This window comes from Lissotriton helveticus, chromosome 5_1 (assembly GCF_964261635.1).
Source record: "Lissotriton helveticus chromosome 5_1, aLisHel1.1, whole genome shotgun sequence".
NCBI lineage: Eukaryota > Metazoa > Chordata > Amphibia > Caudata > Salamandridae > Lissotriton > Lissotriton helveticus.
Genome location: NC_136065.1, coordinates 2073904427 through 2073923615, shown reverse-complemented (window position 1 = coordinate 2073923615; position 19189 = coordinate 2073904427). Strand labels below are relative to the sequence as shown.

Here is a 19189-nt window from a genome sequence, read left to right as displayed (position 1 = left end):
GGTCAATCCTGACCTATATTTGACAGCCTGGGCCCCAGGATGTCTTCCCTCCCCCCTCCCCCTTTCCTTGACTGTCTATTTCCCGTGTGCTGACCCTGATATTGCGCCATTTATCACCTTTATGTGCTAGCATTCATCTAGCGACTTATTTCTGAGCCTTTCGGTTAACCTGCACTAGAGCCGTTGTCTGGTTTTTCTGGCCCTTACTCTCCTTCAGTGATGAAAGGTACTCCTGAGCCAATATTTCAGAATAAAACACCCTGAACTGCCCATTGATTCCTACTTTGAGACGAGATGGGAACATCAAATAAACTTCACACCCAACATTTCGGAAAGGAGTTATTAACTGTCTCATCCGCCACCTTCTCTCAACGGTGGTGTGGCAGAAATCCGGCCGGGCAAAAAATGTTACATCTTTATAAACTTATTTAGCCTCTGGCTTTGCCTTGCTCATTATTTCCTCCCTTGCCAGAAAGCTCCCGACATATACCAAGATGCCCTTGGTTTACCGGCTGTGGTCCCTTTTTTCTGGGCCAGGGAAAACCGGTGGGCTCGTTGTACCTCTTTTTCCCAGTCCCATTTAGTGATTTCAGGGAATGCTCCTCTGAGCAGGTCCACCACAAATGCCCGAACATCCTGCCCCTCCTTTCCTTCGTCCACGTCAAGCAGCCTTATATTATTTCGCCTTTGCCTATTCTCGAAATCTTCGAGCTTCCACAGAACATCTGATGTTGTTTTCTCCTGCTCCTGTTTGTCCACCTGAAGCTTCGCAACTTCATCCTCCAACTTCCCAGTCCTATCCTCGACCTCTGCAACTCTTCCAGTCATATCTGCATATAGTTTGTTGACTTTTCGCAAGGACCCCTGTATTTTTTTATTAGCATCTAGCTCTACGTCCTTCAGCTCTTGCTTCACTCTGCATCTGCTTTAAGGTTGCAAATAACAAATCAAAGTTAGCGTTGGAGTTAGAGTTAGGAATGGAGTTACGACTGAGTGACTGATCGAGTTGATGAGGCCCGGCACCTATACCCTCACGATAAACCTGCGATGTAGCAGAGTAGTCCCAGTCTAGCTTCTCAGCCACTTCCCTCTGTGTTGGACTTAGCGAGCTCTGTACTCTCATGTGTGACCTCCTCTTGGCGCTATTCGATTTCCGACGTGAGGGAGCCCTGTGTGCCGTTGCCCATTCAGCTTCTGATGTTTCTAGCCCTGAGTTCCCGGTTTGCTGTCTCGGTGAAAGGGAGACCTCATCTGAGTCTTATTCAATACTCTCGCTTAGTCCTGAACCTACATCCGTTTCAGAAGCACTTTCTCCATCATTGACTGGGGAAAAAACACTCATCGCTAGGTGAGCCTTGCACACTTAATCCTTGAGCAATGAGAACGTCAGTAGCATGTTCCTCTCCATTGTTTGCCCTACCTTCCTTTAGGCCCTTTAGGTCAGGTAGTCTCTTCACCCCAGACTCACCCCCAGCATCTTGCCTTAACAACTCATAGCCCAAGATCATCGTGGGAGATTCAACTGTATTTTCACCCGCGTCTAGCACAGCAGGTGTTCCTATCCCCGGCCCGCTCAATGTTCTTTCTCCATGGGGTGCAACTTTGGTCAATAAAGTATCAATAGGTGTAGAGACCTGCTCCTGAGCCCGCTCCCGAGCCTCTCCCTCTTTCAAAAGTTCCATGTTTACTGACTGCGATCTCGCATCCTCGCTATCCCCCCATGCTTGCCCTTGTACCTGGATTTCAGTCGGGATCTGTCCTGCTTGGAGGCCCCGGTGCTCATCCTGTTGTACGTGTTCTTTCTGCGGAGGAGCGGGCACTGCTAAGCTCTCCACCGACACATCCCTGACGCTCATGTTCTGGGCTCCTGAAGCCGAGCCCGTGGCCTGCGTCTCCATTTCTGCCGTCTCTGCCGATTGCTCGCAGCTCGCCTTGCAAGTCTTACCCTGGTTGCCGCTGCCGCCGGCTGCCTCTGTTCCTGTGTCACAGATGAGAGGCGGCGGTGGGGGAGATGTCTGGTCCTTAACTGCTTTCAGAGGGAGTGGTGGTGGTCCCGCGGAGAATACTTCAAGCAAGGTAGGTTGGCGGAGAACCGTCTCTTTTGCCCCTTCAACAGCTGTTGCTGGCTCCAAATCAGCCAAACGTTCCTTAGCGCTTTTCTAAATCAAAAGCGCTTTTGCCTTCCTTTCCTTTTCTTTTTCTTTTTTAGCTATACTCTCGGGCATTTTCTCACCTTTCTCCACACCGAGTGTTCCATCCTTCCGAGCCTGTATCTTTAGCCTGGACTTCGCTCTCAGATTATCTGCTGGGGCACCGGGGTCACTGTGCACCGCGTTGTCGTTTTCGTGCTCCTTCTCTCTTTCACCCAGCAAGTCTCTCAGCTCCTTTACTGCCCGCTGAGGTTTCGGGGCCATTTTTCGCTTAGAGTAACACCAAAGAGAACTGTGGTAGATGAATGTCCCTATGACTTAAATTCCACCGCTAACAATTTGGGTGATTTTTCTTTGAACCTTCAAGTTTAGTTTATTCAACTGAAGCCGTCGCATTTCTCCTTTACTATCTCGATTAGTCCATTTAATGGAGCTCCCTTCTATTTAGCCATTGTTGATGCACAGCTCAGGATACAGCGCCAGGAAGGATCAGTAAGTAGTATAGCCACAGGAGGAGAGGGAGAGTGCGACCATCCCTTACGGCCTGCCGGCGGCCATCTTGCCCCTGGGGAACCATTATATTGTGTTCCAATGAGAATTTTCTAACATCACTACTTGTTGACTCAACATATTGTATTCTTTCTGCTAATCACTAGCCTCACCTGCAGGATGCAATTCGATTAAAAAATATATATCCTATGAACTCCCATCATTTTTTATTTCAACATCCACCATCTTTGAATGCCCATTTATAACATCGCCACATATATAAGTGTCCTATAGTTTGGTGCAAATCAGTCCCATAGCAAAAAGGAGCAAGAAGGAGAACATTGAAAAGGTTTCTTTACTTTATTATTACTTAGAAAATGAGATGGGCATGCACAAAATGGGGATAAGAAAGGAACCATGTGAAATGAATATGAATGTGTTATCACCATGTAAAAGGAAACAGTAAGGGGTATAATAAAAATTGGGACCCTCTTTCCTTTTTCTATTTCTTTCCTTACTCTTCCTTTTTTTTTTTCCTCTTCCTTTTTTATTTGACAAGCAAGTCAAGGAGATTAACATTTTCCAAGTACAAAATCAACAAAAAATAACTCAAATTCAATTTAGTGCAAGTTCATATAAAAAAAGAGAAAAAGAAAAAAAAGACAAAAACAAAAGTGAGAAATAATTCCTGGTCAGTACAAATCATTAATAATTATTAGCATCATAAACAGAAAGAGCATCCATGATCCATATCGTTACGGACATTGCAAAAAATTACCCCATATCTTAGCAAACTTTGTTTTTGCTTTAATTCCTCTATTCCTGGCAATAGCATCTTCCATAGTGTAAATTTCATGAACCAATGTCCACCATTTGGTCGTATGAGGAGGATTCTGAGAGATCCAAGCCCTAGCAATCACCAATCTAGCACAAGCCAAGACAATATTTAGCAAATCTTTATAGATAGAACTAATCGGGTATATGGACAATAGTACCACTGCTGCATTTAGTGGAAAATTAATCAGTTGATTTTGAGTTAAAATATTTTCTATATCCAACCAAATACTTAGCTAATGATGGGAACGAATAAATCATATGTATGAGGTCTGCTGCCACCAGACTGCATTTAGGACATTTAGTACAATCGTTATTGAAGTTGTTTTGTGACCATTTTGAAATTTTTAATGGAGTATGGTAAAGTTGGCTAATCGTCCTGTACGATTGGAGTTTCAAACTAGAAGACTGGACGACTTTGCTGATATTAACTAAGGCAGCAGAAATATTCTGGGTTGTCACATTAGATCCTAAACTAGCAGTCCATTTTAGCGCCAAACTAGGGGCTTCATCGAAACTATTTTGACTGAGACACTTGTATCCCATACTAATTAATGATTTTCTATTCGCAGAATAGAAACAAGTCCATATATCTGAACTAGTAATTTCTATCAGATTCGTCTTACGTATTAAGTAGTCCCTAATTTGAATATATTTATATCTCATTTTTTCAGGCAATTTATACAGAAGTTGCAATGTTGCAAATTGTAAAAAACCATCGGTACCATACAAATCTACTAATGTCTCAATACCATAATTAGCCCATTCTCGACCAATTTTATCTCTAAAAATGTCTGGAAGTCCAGGATTGTCCCATATTGGCAGCCCATTATGGAAAAAGGAAGTATTGCACTTAGTCAACATCTGTTTCCATATAAATACTGCATCTCTCGCAGTCTTAAATTTTCCTCTTTTGAAGTAATTTGGGTCTTGTACTTTTGCCAGGAATTGTTTTAAGTGACCACCGAGCATCAATTGGTGAAAGAAATATTGATTGTTAGCGGCAAATAGGCTATGAAGCGGGCCTAGGAATGAAGCGAAAAAATAAGCTCTGAAATCAGGAAAGTTCAAACCTCCCTTTTCAGATGGAAATTTTAATATTATCATAGACCTTCGAGCCTTCTTATAGCCCCAAATGAAACTACTTAAAATGCCAACTAATTTTTTACAAAATAAGTTATTAAGGCGACAAGGTATGGAACGGAAAAGATATAAAAACTTCGTAGAATGTTCATCTTGATCAAATTCATACGCCCTAGGAGGTTTAATGGGATCTTGTGCCATTTTTTCAGAAGATTGGTCACTTCTTTTAATAGAGGAACGTAATTTAATGAATTTATATCAGCGATTTTAGATGATATCTTTACCCCTAGATATACTGCAGATTGACAGAGTGCTTGCACTAGTAGGTTGGCCTGATAATTCATAATAACTTGTGTTTTATTTATATTTAATTTATAGCCTGAGATGGTCCCAAAATTATTAGCTTCTGCTGTTATCCCTATTAGTGCATCCACGACATTGGTAGTATAAATAGCTAGATCATCCGCATATCCGGTCATTTTTAAGGTTTTACCTTCATGTAAGATAGGGGCAATCTTGGCTTGAGCTTCCAAAGCATTGATAAATGGCTCCATGGAGAGAGCAAAAAGCAGGGGTGATAGCGGGCATCCCTGCCGCGTCCCCCGGTCAAAGTACCCCAGCATAGCTAATTTTGGCATTAGGGTCCTTATATAATGCCTGTATACTTCTCAAGAAACGCCCTCTAAAACCAAATTGCCTTAGGACTCCCCACAAATAATCCCACCCCACTCGGTCAAACGCCTTCTCTGCGTCTAAAAGTATCATACCGAGTGGGGTGAAATTAGCTGTGGCCACATCGAAAGCAGTAATAGCCATGTTAACATGTGTGGTGGTGTCTCTCCCAACAACAAAGCCATGCTGTTGGTCATTCACCAATTGGGGCATAAGAGGAGCTATTCGCATTGCTAAATTTTTAGAATAAACTTTAACATCGGTATTTATCAGAGATATAGGTCTATAAGACCCACACTCCACAGGAAGTTTATTTTTTTTTAAGAAAAACATAATTTTAGCTGTTTTCCATGAATCCGGGGCCTTCCCAGTAGCACCAATTAAATTAATTACCGAGCAGAGAAGTGGTAGAATTTCATCCGCACAAGTTTTATATAACTCTATGGGAAGTGTATCTTCACCAGCGGCTTTATTAGATGGAAGAGAGGTAACAGCAAGACGAAGCTCTGATAATGTAACCTCCTCTTCCAATTGATCGATGCATGTCTGTTCCAAGTATATTCCTGCAGGCAAATTCTTATTAATATAGGATTGTATCTGAACCTCAGTGCATCTACTCTCAGGGGTATATGAATTTTCATAATATGAGACAAATTGTCCCAGAATTTGTGCTGATTGAGTATATAGAATATTATGGGGACCCTTGATAGCTTTAACTAGGGTTGTTGCACGATCATCTGCGACTTTATAAGCCAAAAGCTTCCCAACTCTATCCCCACATTCATATTGAGATAGTTTATATTTAATAATTTTCTGACTGTTTTTCTCCCTAAGAGAGCTTTTAAAAGTTGAAGGCTGAATTACAAGTTTAGTTTCTAATTGAGCTATATTTTGCGCGTTCAACTCATCAGCTTTAAGTATGTCATCTAATTGTTTTTCAAGTAATAAAATATTAGCTAGGATAGCCTCAGTCTATTTCTTACGTATAAAATTTTGTTTAAATACGTATTGCTGCGCAACTTCCCTGATAGAAGCTTTACAGGCGTCCCAAATTGATAGAAGATTGGCAGTATTAATATTAATTTCAATAAATTCTTTACTATGTTCCTTAAGCTTAGCTACAAATACTAAGTCTGTTAACAAATATCTAGGGACCGTGAAGGGTCTAAGTTCGGGTACCCTTTGAACAATATTAAATATGAAAAGTATAGGACTATGATCGGATGAGACCCTTGGGAAGATCTCCATGTGTGCTGAATCAATAATTTCATCCGATGCCCAAGCCAGATCTATTCGTGAGCACCGTTTATGAGGTGGAGAATAATAAGTATATCCAGGTATGTCGGGAAACAAATTCCTCCATACGTCTTTAACATTGTGTATCCTTGCTAGTTCTAAAATTGCCGCCCTGGTTTTACGCATACGTCAAAATATACCTCTCTTTGTAACATCCTGATCATAGTCTAACACACAATTAAAATCCCCCATCAAGATAAGTTCCCCCTCCCATGCAAGTAGTTCCAAGTTTAACCAATCAAAAATATGTGGATCATCGATATTGGGCCCATAAATAGCACAAAAAACATATTTACGATTTTCCAACTGCAATTGGGTAATTGCCCAATGACCCTCGTTGTCCGCAGCAGATTTGATCACTTCTACACGTAATTGTCGCTTTTTCAAAATAGCCACACCTCGAATAGGAGCATTTAAAGTAGTACATATCACCTTCTCGTATCCCAATTGGCCCAATAGCTTCTTATCTTTAGAGCATATATGCGTTTCCGTTAGCAAAACCATATGTGGATCATATATTTTCAACTCTTCATATACCAAATTTCTTTCATTTTTGTTATTCAAGCCTGAAACGTTCCAGGCTAAACATCTAAAACGCAACATACTGACTAATTACAAAATCAAAGTAAACTGCACCTTTCCTTAAATTCAAGCTCATTATTAGTCTATAGACTATAAATCAATCACCCTTAAACTTGTCTTGTGTTTTTCAATATTTTTCCCCCCTCCTAACCCCCAGCCCTTAAAGCACCCCCTCCCCGTATCTACCCGGAAGCCTACCCCTATCTTCTGCTGCCGCTCAAAGGGCAGCCAGTCAGAGAGGTCTCCCCAAGAACCACATCTCTCCGTATTAACCTCATACGTAAAAAATCAAGAATTACAAGCAAAAAGAAAGTGCCCCAGTAAATTTACAGTAAGCATTGATAATCGATCTAAAATTTCTTTCCCTTTCATTTTGTTGCTACTCCTCATCTCTCCCCCTCTCTCTCTTTTCTTCCCTTCCTTCATTGGTCTATTTTTAAGCATTTAAATTCATTTTTGCAAGTAATTGCTCAGCCTCCTTTGCATCATTGAAAAAGTAAGTATGACCAAATTTCATAACTTTGAGACGAGCAGGTTCTTGAAGGAAAACTGTGGCATTTTTAGATTTGAAAGGATGGATCAATTTACGCAGCCCCCATCTTTTATCCATAGTTATCTTACTGAGGTCAGTTTTAACAAAAAAAGTTATATTGTCCAGTGTCACCGGAGTATTTGGTCTAGCTTTAATTGAGACTGCTTGTCTTAGCAGATAGTTGCCGAAGTAGATCATAATTGGAAGTGGATATTTGCTTTCCTTGTTTCTTGGAATTATAGGTAATCTATGCACCCGCTGCAGTTGGGAGTCCCAATCCCAATCGGACAGGTCCGGAAATGCCCTTTCGAATAGTTTGACCAAATAGGCCCTGGCATCTGAGCCCTCTGATCCCTCGGGTATTCCAAAAAGTCTCAGATTCTGTCGCCTCTGCCTGTTTTCCAGTTCTTCCACTTTATTCTGTAGGGACCCGATTGCTTCATTATGTTGACCTGTTTGGGCCGTAGTAGTAGCTAGCGTTTCCTCCACTTCGACAACCCTCTGTTGTAGTCCATCAATCTCTTCCTTTACCCCGTTCAGTTTATTGGTAACTTTCTGCAAGCTAAGTTGCATCTTACTATTGACTTCCCTTAATTGAAGAAAATGTTGAGTCTCTTGCCGAGGTATCATTAAAGTTTTTAAAATTAAGTCCAGGGAAGAAATATCAGAAGATGCATTAGGAGAGAGAGAAGATGTTGCATATTGCAAAGGAAGGACCTCGCAGCCAAGAGCAGAACTGACCAGTGATTTGTCATTAGAATTCGGTTGGATATGACCAGTAGATGGTATAATATCATCGGAGGTTGCCTTGGAAATTACCTCCAATTGCTCTAGATTTAAATCTTGATCTAGTATACCCCCATTTTTTGCGGGAGAATTTTGCTGATTTTTTAAGATGCCACATTCTGTGGGTATAGTTCCTGGAAAGCACAGAGCAAAATTCTTAATACCCCCTCGAGGTTGCATCCACTTGAGTAGAGGTGTTTGGTCTTTAATAAATTTCCCTGCTGTGGTGGTTGGTACTGATGTAGAGATTAACATTGCAGGTTTCAATTTTCTCCCCCCTTTTTTTGCTTTGTTTTTTTTCCTTCCCCACTTCTTGAAGCCCGATGGGTTATTGTCTTTAGCTTCAGAATTAGCATGTTCTCTCTTTTCAAACCCTCCCTCTTCCTCGAGGAGCTCCTCATACTCATACCCATCATTAGAGTCATGGTGCAGCATTTCTTCTGGCGCCATAGCACACTCTCCATCTACTCTCAGCTCGCCTAGGCTCTGATCTAACGCAGGGGGCTGTTCTGGTGCTGGCGCTGGCAGGGAAATGCTAGTATTTTCAGTTATTATTGCATTGGAGCAGCAGCCGCCGCCATTGCCATTGCCACTGCCCCTATCCCTGCCCGCGCCAAAGTAAGTTCCTTAATTAACCCTGCATTGGTGTCGCTGTCAAATTGCATAGAATGGATGGGTTCAAAAGATTGTGGAGATGGAGATGGAGGGGTAGAGTTTACAAGGGATGTTTCAGGCTCTTCCACTTGCTTTTCCTCTTGATTTTCCTCTTGTTCCGCCAATATTCCATTTGCCCCCCCTAGTTCCCCTGTTCCCCCCAACGTTTTCCTATGTTCCGAAACTACCTCGGCCTCCACATCCGGGCTCTTGCTAGCGGTAGCGGCTCCCATCAGTTTACTAATTTCTGTCTCAACAACAGATACAAGACAGCCTTCGTCATCTAAGCCCATAGTATTCATTGAAGCTTTCGTGGCTGCTAAGTTTTTGTTTTTGTTTTGTCTTTATCTTTTAGAGTTGATGAGGAGATGCTATCTTTGGAAGGCGTAAAAAGAGAAAGAAGGTGCGGGGGAGTAGGTTGAGGCTTACCAGCTTTACTCTCTGTGTCACCGGGGCTTTCAGGAGCATTGACAACACGCCGCGGCATCCTTGCAACTACTGCAGGTGAAATTGGCTTAATCATTTTAAATACCAGAGCGGACCCTTCTTCTGTACTTTCACCCAAGGGAACACCTTTCCCCACTCGGTTCTGCCGTACTGGGTTTTTACACGTCATCGACGCTGCTCTTTCGCTTTTCCGTAAATCGGAAAACAGCCAGAAATAGCCGCGAGCAGCAAGCCTTAAGCCTCTCTCCCCTCTCCCCCTGCAGCAAGTCCTCGTATCAATTAAGCACTGCACTGCAACTCACCGCAGCTTTTTGTTTTAGTTCGTTTTCGCCCTTAACAGCTATTTCGGGGCTACTCGGGGGTACTTCCAAAAAAACAGAGCTCCCAATGAGCGGCGAAGAAGAAATGGGCAAACAACCCCGCTGGAACCGTGGCCGTGGCCGCACTCTCCTGTGGCTCCTCTATCGAATCCGCACACTGGGAGCTGCCTCCGTGCCGAAAGGGCGCCAAATGTGGAACACCTGCACAGCCTCACACAGCCTCAGCCTCAGGCGATGGAGCGGCGGAGCGAAGCACTCAGGCAGCAGTGGCCGCGGCAGCTCAGCTCAGCTCGGTGCTGACACAGCCGACTTGTCTCCACGTTTGTCAAAACCGCAGCAAGCCAAATCATCAATCTGGCAATCCGGCAGTCCTGGTATGCTTATGCACTTTCTTTATGCCATGAGGCATTCAATTCGTATTTTCAACTCGGCGAAAAAACACCAGTGCCTCTCGGAGTTCAGGGCTAAATCGGGAGCGACCTCTCAGTGGCGACTACAATGCGCCATCTTGCTTCCCCGGCCCTTTCCTTACTCTTCCAATTTCTTTTTTTCATTTGTCTTTATTTTCATCCTATTTCCCTTTCTTATTTATTTTTCTTTCCTTTTCCTTGTATCTTATTAGAGACTTGAAATTAGAATGTTGCTCATAGGGTAAGAATATACAATTGAGTAGCCTCATCAATAAATTCCCTAAACTTTGGTTTCCATAATGTATATGCTGTATCGATTACGGTGTCATGTGATGAGCAGCTAAGAATTTAATTATTCATAAGCAAATGATGCAATGTATTTAAAACATTATTTGATATCAATCAGGTGTCATCTATTGGCCTCACCAATGAATGTATTGTGTTCTGGTTTTACACATTGTTTGCGGTATATTGATTTTGGTGCCATCTGGTGGATTTCATATGAGCAATTATTGCAATGATTTTAGAATAAATGTTTTGTAATTAGGGATTTTACATATATTTATGTCTTGTCTATATTTTGTAGTGCTGAAAAAGTCTCTGAGAAGAGATGAAACGCGTAGGCTACATTGGCTGTATTGATGGATCATATGTGAAAAAAAGAACAACTTTAATAAAGGACTATGAAGAAAGATTTTTAAACAAACTTGAATGAAGTCTGTGCATTTCTTAATTCAGATTATATGGAATGTACAATTATTGCTTAAAGAAAGTATAGTGAGTGCTGATCATTTGTGCTAAAATAATGTCAGGACCTATAGCCCTATATGGATGATTAGGTGGCTGATCCTCCACATCTGAGCTCCACTTGTTGAAATTGTATCCACTCTAAGTCAAAGGTGTGGTTGCTAAGTCTCAGTCTTAATTTGTAAATCACATTTTGAAATGTTGTGCGCTGGCATATGATTTAGTTTATTGTCACCATATGTCTCCAATCTCTTGCTTACTCTGAAGCAATGGAATTTATATAGCATGAAATAACACAAGATTTTCTACGCAGTTGTCAATGTGGCCCGAAGAGGAGTGGCGACTCAGTCAAGCACTTACCAAAATGGAATTGCCAGTCGAAGCATTGATGGGAACCTGAGGAATGCCTTTGATCATGGTTTTTGCTCTCACACCAATAATGACTATTCCTCCGGGTGGAGGGTGGATTTGCTGGACACCTATAGCATTGCTTCAGTCAGCATAACCAACAGAATGCTTGGCAATACCATCATTGCCGACATGTATGTTGGGAGTTCCTTGGAGAGTAATGGTATCTTGAATGCAAGGTAAGGAAGACTGGGCAGCACCACTTTGAAACAATGCATCATCAAAAAAATAGTAGATGGAAGTTCGCTGTTCGGTCATTAACTTAATTTGTGGTCTACTATAGTTGGTCTATTATGAGGGAAAGAGCCTTTAACAACCAATATAGCCCAAGGCAGAAGGTCTATAGTCATATTAGAGCATTCCACCCACACAGGGTAGAATGTACTAAATATATAAGTTCTAAAATAAACAGTGAGAAACAGAACGATACACTTTGGAAGACATTATTGACCCAATATAAATAAACATTTTCTTCAATTTCACTCTCTTAACAATTCAGTATCCTAATTAAGCAATATCGGCTAAGAGTGAAGGCCCTCCAAAATAGTTTCTGACCAGGGTGATGTTAGAGGACCCAAGGTGAGGTTGAGGGCCCTACTCCACCCTTTCTGCAGCATCTTTGAGTGTCCTACCACTTGTATCATATTACTATTGTAAATAAGAGCCTTAAAATTGGTCTTTTTCATGGTACTACTTAGGTGGAAGGTCACAGGAAGCCTATCTGTTTGTTTCCTTGTTATTGATTAGGCTTCACCCTCTTTTTCCTAGTTAAGTCCTGGTTTTGAGGGTCAGAAAAAGGAACATATAGAAAGAATGTTAAAAGCTTTTAGTCACAATGTAAATCATTTATTATCTGTGCCAAAATAGTTTTATAAATTGTGGTGAGTTCTAAGGTGATTTCCACTTATGAAAAATGCTGTTCCTCTGCTGGGATTTTATGAAACATCTTTGAGAGGAAACACTTTTCACTTGCAACTATCTCATGGAAGTTATAATTAGTGCTCCAGAAACTAAAATGAGGAAAAATGCTCTGTAAATTCATATATATCTTCCTTATCCATGTGAGAAAAAAGACTGTAATTTTGAGTGAACTGTGTCCAAGAGCAAGAATCTGCCATTTGATTCCTAGTGTTCTAATTTAGCCTTATAGGACTAATTAATGACTTACTGGAACGCTAACATTGGATATTAATGACAAATGTGAGGCACATTTGAATGCCATATTGCTGGAATAGGAGTTGTTGAATTTAAAGCTTTTCTACCGAAGCAGGTTGAATTAATTAAACATTGAGCAGTAAATGATATGAAAACAGATATTTATGAGGGGAAGAATGGGTTTTAGTGATGTATGGCATACTATATTTTAAGGAGGCCTGGGCATAAAACTCCTCTCGCTGAGTTAGCAGAATTCGGTAACTCAGCGTTCCCGCAGAGAATACATAGTTACTGATAAACTCCACACTTTTTTCTGTTGGCGCTCTCATCACATCATTTGTTGCGTTGGTAGCGAGATGAGACTTGCCAGATGCTTACAAGCGCCGATGAGATTTGCTAGCAACACGCGTGCACCCGTGAGATTTTGTTCAACGCTTACTTGGCTTTAGGCTGTGCCGCGGCTGCAACCTGTAGAAGAATCTCTCCTTAAAAGCAGCTCAATCTCCTCAAAAATTAAAAAAACTTCTCAAATGGACCGTTCACATTGGTTTTTTGTGGGAGGAGCCCTTTTGATATTGTACTTTTATTTCAACAAGGAAAAAGTACCCTGAGACTCCAACTTCCTGTTCCTCTCCAGCAGGCTCCTCCCAGTGATTTGTCCACCTCATGGTCACTTATCATTTGGATTATTAGCTGGAAAGACCACTCTATTTGTTTGCTGCATTTATACCATTAAATTTGAGGACTTTGTTTTTGTGGTATCACAAGTAAGTTATACAACTGTTGTAAAAGGGTGTTTTTTGTGTGAAATAGGGCGTGCACCAGGATTTATTTGTACTATTATTTGAATTACAAATGTTATTGTGGTTGGTGGCCTGCAGTTTTAGTAGGGGCCTTGCTATTTTTTTGCATGCAATTTTTCTTCTTTTACAAAAGGAAAAATGTTGCGCAGTTCAGTACATTTTCTCCATGTTTTTAATAAATTTGCAATATTTATTTAATTCACTATGTTGCCTAGTCTACTAATGGGTCATCCAGCAAGTAGGCCCAGTACTAGTCATGGGCACGTGAAACAACTGTTTCACGTTGTCGTTCTGCAAACAGTGTATACGTGAGGTAATATATTTGATGCCTTTAGAGGGTGCGTGTTGTTGTAAAAAAAATATGCCCAGTTAATTTTTGTTTTTCACATGGTTGAATTAAGGCTGTTTTCTCCTATGTTACCATGACTCCTTTGTCTGGCCGGGGTGTGAATGTGTTTGCCATAGGCCACTATTTGTCTCTGTTTCCCATGCTATGTGGCCAGGGGCCATTTTGTATAGTCAGTTTCTATTAGCCTGCATGTGTTCTTTGTTTTCAATGCCTCCTGTTAGTTGTTTGACCATGTGGCTGGTGGCCATTTTGTGTAGACAGCCAGTGTGCTTTTGCCATAGGTCTGCATGTATTCTTTTTTGTGGCCATGCATCCCTATTGGTTGTTTGTGTAGGCAGTCAATCTGCTTTTGCCATAGGCATACAGGTGTTCTTTGTTTTGGCCATGCCTCCTTCCTGGTCGTTGTTGTTTGACCATGTGGCTGGCTGACATTTTGTAGGCAGCCAGTGTGCTGTTGGCATAGGCCTGCATGTGTTATTTGTTATGACCATGCCTCCTTCCTGGTTGTTAACTGACCATTTAGCTGGCAGCCTATCTGTGTAGGCAGCCCGTGTGCTTTTGCCGTAGGACTGCACGTGTTCTTGTTGTGGCCATGCATCCTTGCTGTTTGTTGTTTTTAGACAAAGTGACCATTTTGTTATCCACCCAGTATACTTTTTGCCATAGGCCTACATGTGTTATTTGTTTTCCATGCCTCCTTGCTTGTTGTTTGAGCATATGGCCATTTTGTGCAACCATCCTTTTTCAGTTTTCAAAGCCATTTTGTATCTATAGGCCTAAGCCTTTTTGTTAGTGCTCTTTTTTGTTTTGTTTCCCCTGATTACAGTTTAATAACAATACGCTTGAAGCCGAGTAGCTCAATGCTCATACTAGTCTAAATGTACTGCATGGACAGTGTTTTATATTATTGTATACTTTTTTTTTCATTTTTTACCTGCACCACTCCTAGTCCCCCAAATCCCAATAGGTTTCTCATGGTACATCAGCACGTATACATATATATATATATATATATATATATATATATATATATATATATAGATAGATAGATAGATAGATAGATAGATAGATAGATAGATAGATAGATAGATAGATAGATAGATAGATAGATAGATATCCACAAACGCGAAGGGTCCTTCCGGGATCCTTTCTCCCAAGTCAGGTGGCGCATAAATTTGGCGTACCTCTCCAAGCCGAAAATTTCTAATAATCCACAAATTGCTTCAAAGCACGAATCGGACTCAGGAACTTACAGCAAAATAATTTTATTCTGAGTTACACGCTACGCGTTTCGGCACCCCTTGTGCCTTGATCACACGTTAACCAGTCTGACTTGTCGGGCATGTTATATACAAAAGTAAACATAAATGAGGTAGTGGATCAGGTCATGTGACTTCGTATGTACACTGTTCCGCCATCTTGGAACGGAGTAAAAATTATGCCAAATACATCATATAGTTTAAACATTTCATTCTTTTAAACCTTTAGACAATCAGACTGTACAAATGCAAACCAAAATCCGAAAGTTATTTGCATGCCTTAATCAAATTGGAATCCCCCGGGCAATATATATCATGGATGCTTATTGTAAATTCCATATTCATTATAACTGTGTTACAGACCTAGTGCCCGTCTGTATTAACTTATGAATACCCAGGGATGGGAAAGATCTTTGAGGCGCCATGCAGGGGCCAACAAGGGAGAAAAGCTAACTCACGTGGGTATTGATCTCGGTCTAGTGCCCGAATTCCCCCAAAGGTGTCCCTCAGGACTATGTACCAACAAGGTAAGTTGGTACTTGAGTAAAAACTGGCTATTGTTTCTTTAGGACCAGTGCCTGATTTCTCACTGGATTATGACGTATGACGTATTATCTATTTCAAAATTCCCTCAGGTGACACCCCGTTGTGGGGGCAAGGTTTGCACAGTTTGGCTCATAGTCAGATCTATAACCAGGTACCCCACATTAAGCAGTACTAGACGTTATTTTCCATGCCGTCAAAAGTCAGTTACGAGTGCAAAGAACATAAAAAAGTGAACATCCACATTCATACTCGTGAAAGTGTCTTTCATCCAAGTGACAGGAATTGGTAGGGAAACCGTGAATCAACCATGACAGGAGTGACTTCTCCGTTCATTTCTCCTACAAAAAACATATAGACATACGATTAAATTTTTTTTAAATTAAAACAGCTAAAAAGCTATTTAACTTGTTCACATAAAGTTGGGCAGTACCTAATCATATTCAACTTATTGTATAGGCAATCACATTTTATACTTTACTGAAGGACGTATTTCTTACCTGGGATAACTTAGTCCTCATGCAGATGGGTTGTTAATTCCTCATCTAAGTTCATACCCTCTCAAATGACATCCAGTGGGTCGTACTTACCTTTTCTTCAAAGATACAAATTGCCTTTATCAATGTCTACTCTTAGCCTGTTAGCCTTAGCCAGGAATCTGTGACATTAGATCAACTGAGTCTCTTTATCCCCACTGTTGATCCAAGCATATGGTTGATCATAGAACGTGATTTCAACTGCCAATTTGAACCCCTCACTCAACTAAGTAATACCACCCCCAGCGAGGAGGACCTCCAATGGCCAATCCCACAAATCCAACCTATTAAAGCCTAGTCCCCGTTAGCACTCCAGAATAATGCAATTATATTAACCCACTCCTTAAGAGCATGCAAGGGGTGCACAAAATCAGACACCCCGGGGCAGTTAACATTCAACAGATTAGATCAATCATCCATGTTGGACTACGTTTTAGTGGAGACTAGACTATGGCAAATGATTTGTGATTTTGATGTCTAATGCGGCTGGACAGTGATCACAACGCTTTTACCATGGATCTGGAGAGGACAAATATGGATCATATTAAATCTAAGGACACTTGCACACCCAAGGACAGTGGATTAATACTTTCAAATAACAGAAGGAAAATTAGGTGGGACAAATCCAACAGTCACCTCACAAGATAGCCAGAGTATATCATTCAGTAATTCCAATACAAATAAAAATGTAGGAGTCCACAATTGCAGAGGGTACTCCTTCAACTATTGAGAGGGTTGTAAAATTGCACACAGAACTAACATCTAAATTAGTAGATATATTCTACCCAGTGGTACCTCATAAGGTGAAAAGTTGACCTAAAAGATCCTGGTTTTATGCCAAATATTGAAAAGCCAAACAGACTCTGCTGGAAGCCATTAAAGCAAATGACAAGCATCGAACCAAGCTGAATCAGGTGCTGTATAAGGACAGCATCCAGCAAGCAAAAAAGAACTGGGAATTGGACAGATGGGAGGCCCTTAAATTTGCCTTATCTAATAAAGACATGAAAGTTTTCTGGATCACAGTTAGCTCAGGTGAAACCGAAGGGAAGCCAGCTATTGAGCCGAATATAGCATCTGAAGAATTGGAGACTCATTTCCAGGCCATATATACAACCAAGGAAGCTGTGGCCCAAACTGATGAATCTTCCATAATCTTCACTGTGTTAGCCCAGGAGGCGGCCCCAGAAATCACTATGTCTGAATTACTAAATGCAATTAACAAGCTTCTCTTCAACAAAGCGCCGAGGTTGGACAAACTACCGGGGGACATCTTTCAGGGGGAACCAAAAATGTGGGGACCGTACCTATGGTTCTTATTCAATGCCATTATGAAGGGCATGGGCCCCCCTGATGCCTAGCATGGGGCAGAAATTGTCCCAGTCATCAAAAAGTGCTCACCTTTTCAACCCACAATTATACACCGATCAGTTTGCTCGATGTTACCCAGAAACTCTTTGCACGGGTACTTCTTGACCGCCTTCAGGTGTGGATGGAAGAACAAGAGATCCTGAGCCCCTACCAAGCCGGATTCAGAAAAACACCCCTACCGTCGACCAGATATTTAGACTCCAACTTCTTTTCTGGAAAACGGTGACAATAGAGGGTAACAGCCTCTACTTAATATTTGTGGATCTGAAGTTGGCTTTTGATCTCGTGCCAAGGGACAAACTATGGGATGTACTTAGAGTGCTGGTGATACCCCCCTACCTCTTTAGCATTTTGATGAGGCTGCAGCAGGTAATTTTGCCCAAGTGAGATATGGAAAACATGGTGAATTAACCCCCCGCTTTCTGGTTAACAAAGGGGTACAGCAGGGGTGCGTCTTCGCTCCTACTTTATTTTATTTATTCATTAATGCACTTGTTGACCAACTAAGAAATGTCAAGGATAATGATGCCCCTAAGTTAGCGTATGATAAGGTTCCATCAATGATGTATGCTGACGAAACCCTTTTACTCTCAAAGTCGCCTATGGGAATCCAGCAGATCCTTGATAGTTGTGTTGCCTTCTGTACAACCAGGGGGTTGGAGATTAATACACAGAAGACCCGTAACTTTTTGGCATAGATTGTGGGTGACCTTGGAACTGGCTGCCTATCGGTCTGAGCCTAAAGAGCTGTTGACTCTTCCTGGTATTGGTAAAATAGCTTGGCTTGTATACATGATGGATGTCGGTAACAGGCTGGGTAAAGCAGATCTATGGTGCACTCCTGAAGAATCGTGCCTTTTAATCTCATGGTCAGAATTGGTAAAATTCTTCAGGAGGCATAAATTTGCCATCATCCAGAAAAGCTTGTCCTCCGGCCGTCTGTCAGCCGAATTTTTAAAAATCAAAGATGAGTACATTATGGAATCTTTCCTGGATGACATGCAACCAACTCTGGCAAGGAAATTGTATGTACAGTTTAGATTTGGGACTCTACTGCTCTATGCTTTTTCGAATAAATGGTCCAAAACTCAATCTGGAGGATGCCCTACCTGTAATTATAAGGAAGAAACAGAGTTACATGGTTTTTTTTCTGCCCTGGTTATAAATTACGCAGACAGCGCTGTCTTATCCAACTCTGCAGGAACCTAGGCTTCGTACATTGTGCTGAGGCACTTAGAGTCTTAAAGTGCGACACTCATGCCCCCATCGTTTTTGCCGTATCTCGTTTTCTAATTTCAATGTGGTGTGTACGTCGGACTTTTTTAAATCAGTATTTACGGCCCTACAAACTTATATTCTTTGTATTTTTTTAATATTTGTATCTATTCCTTCATGTTTAACAGTTTTATCGATAATATCTCTTGATGAATTATATTGTTGAACCTGTGACTGTACTGTACCATGTTATACGCCTAGGATCATGCCTTGGAAGCATCTAAAATTAGCTTTATTATCATTAAATGTTTCAAACTGTACAGCTCTTTTTACTGACACACTTTTTTAGTAAATTTTCCTTTATATGAATAAACTGTATGGTTATGTATTATTTATGATCCATTTGTGAATGTGCCCTTTGGACAAATTTTATGATTTTGTACTTTTATGGTCCATGAGACCGAAATAAAGTTATGGAATGGAATGGGATGTAGCTTGCACACACCCACAATATAAACATTTGAACAAGCCTGTCACACAGACTATTG

At 41.2% G+C, this 19189-nt stretch overlaps 1 protein-coding gene across 1 annotated transcript in view; it reads left to right on the top strand.

The window, feature by feature from the left end:
• Nucleotides 1–19189, top strand: part of LOC144752871 (uncharacterized) — a 192652-nt gene that overhangs the window by 43081 nt on the left and 130382 nt on the right. Inside the window, exon 3 of the mRNA XM_078640703.1 lies at nucleotides 11316–11589. Within this exon, the coding sequence (XP_078496829.1) occupies nucleotides 11316–11589 (274 nt within the window). The remainder of the gene's footprint in view (nucleotides 1–11315; nucleotides 11590–19189) is intronic.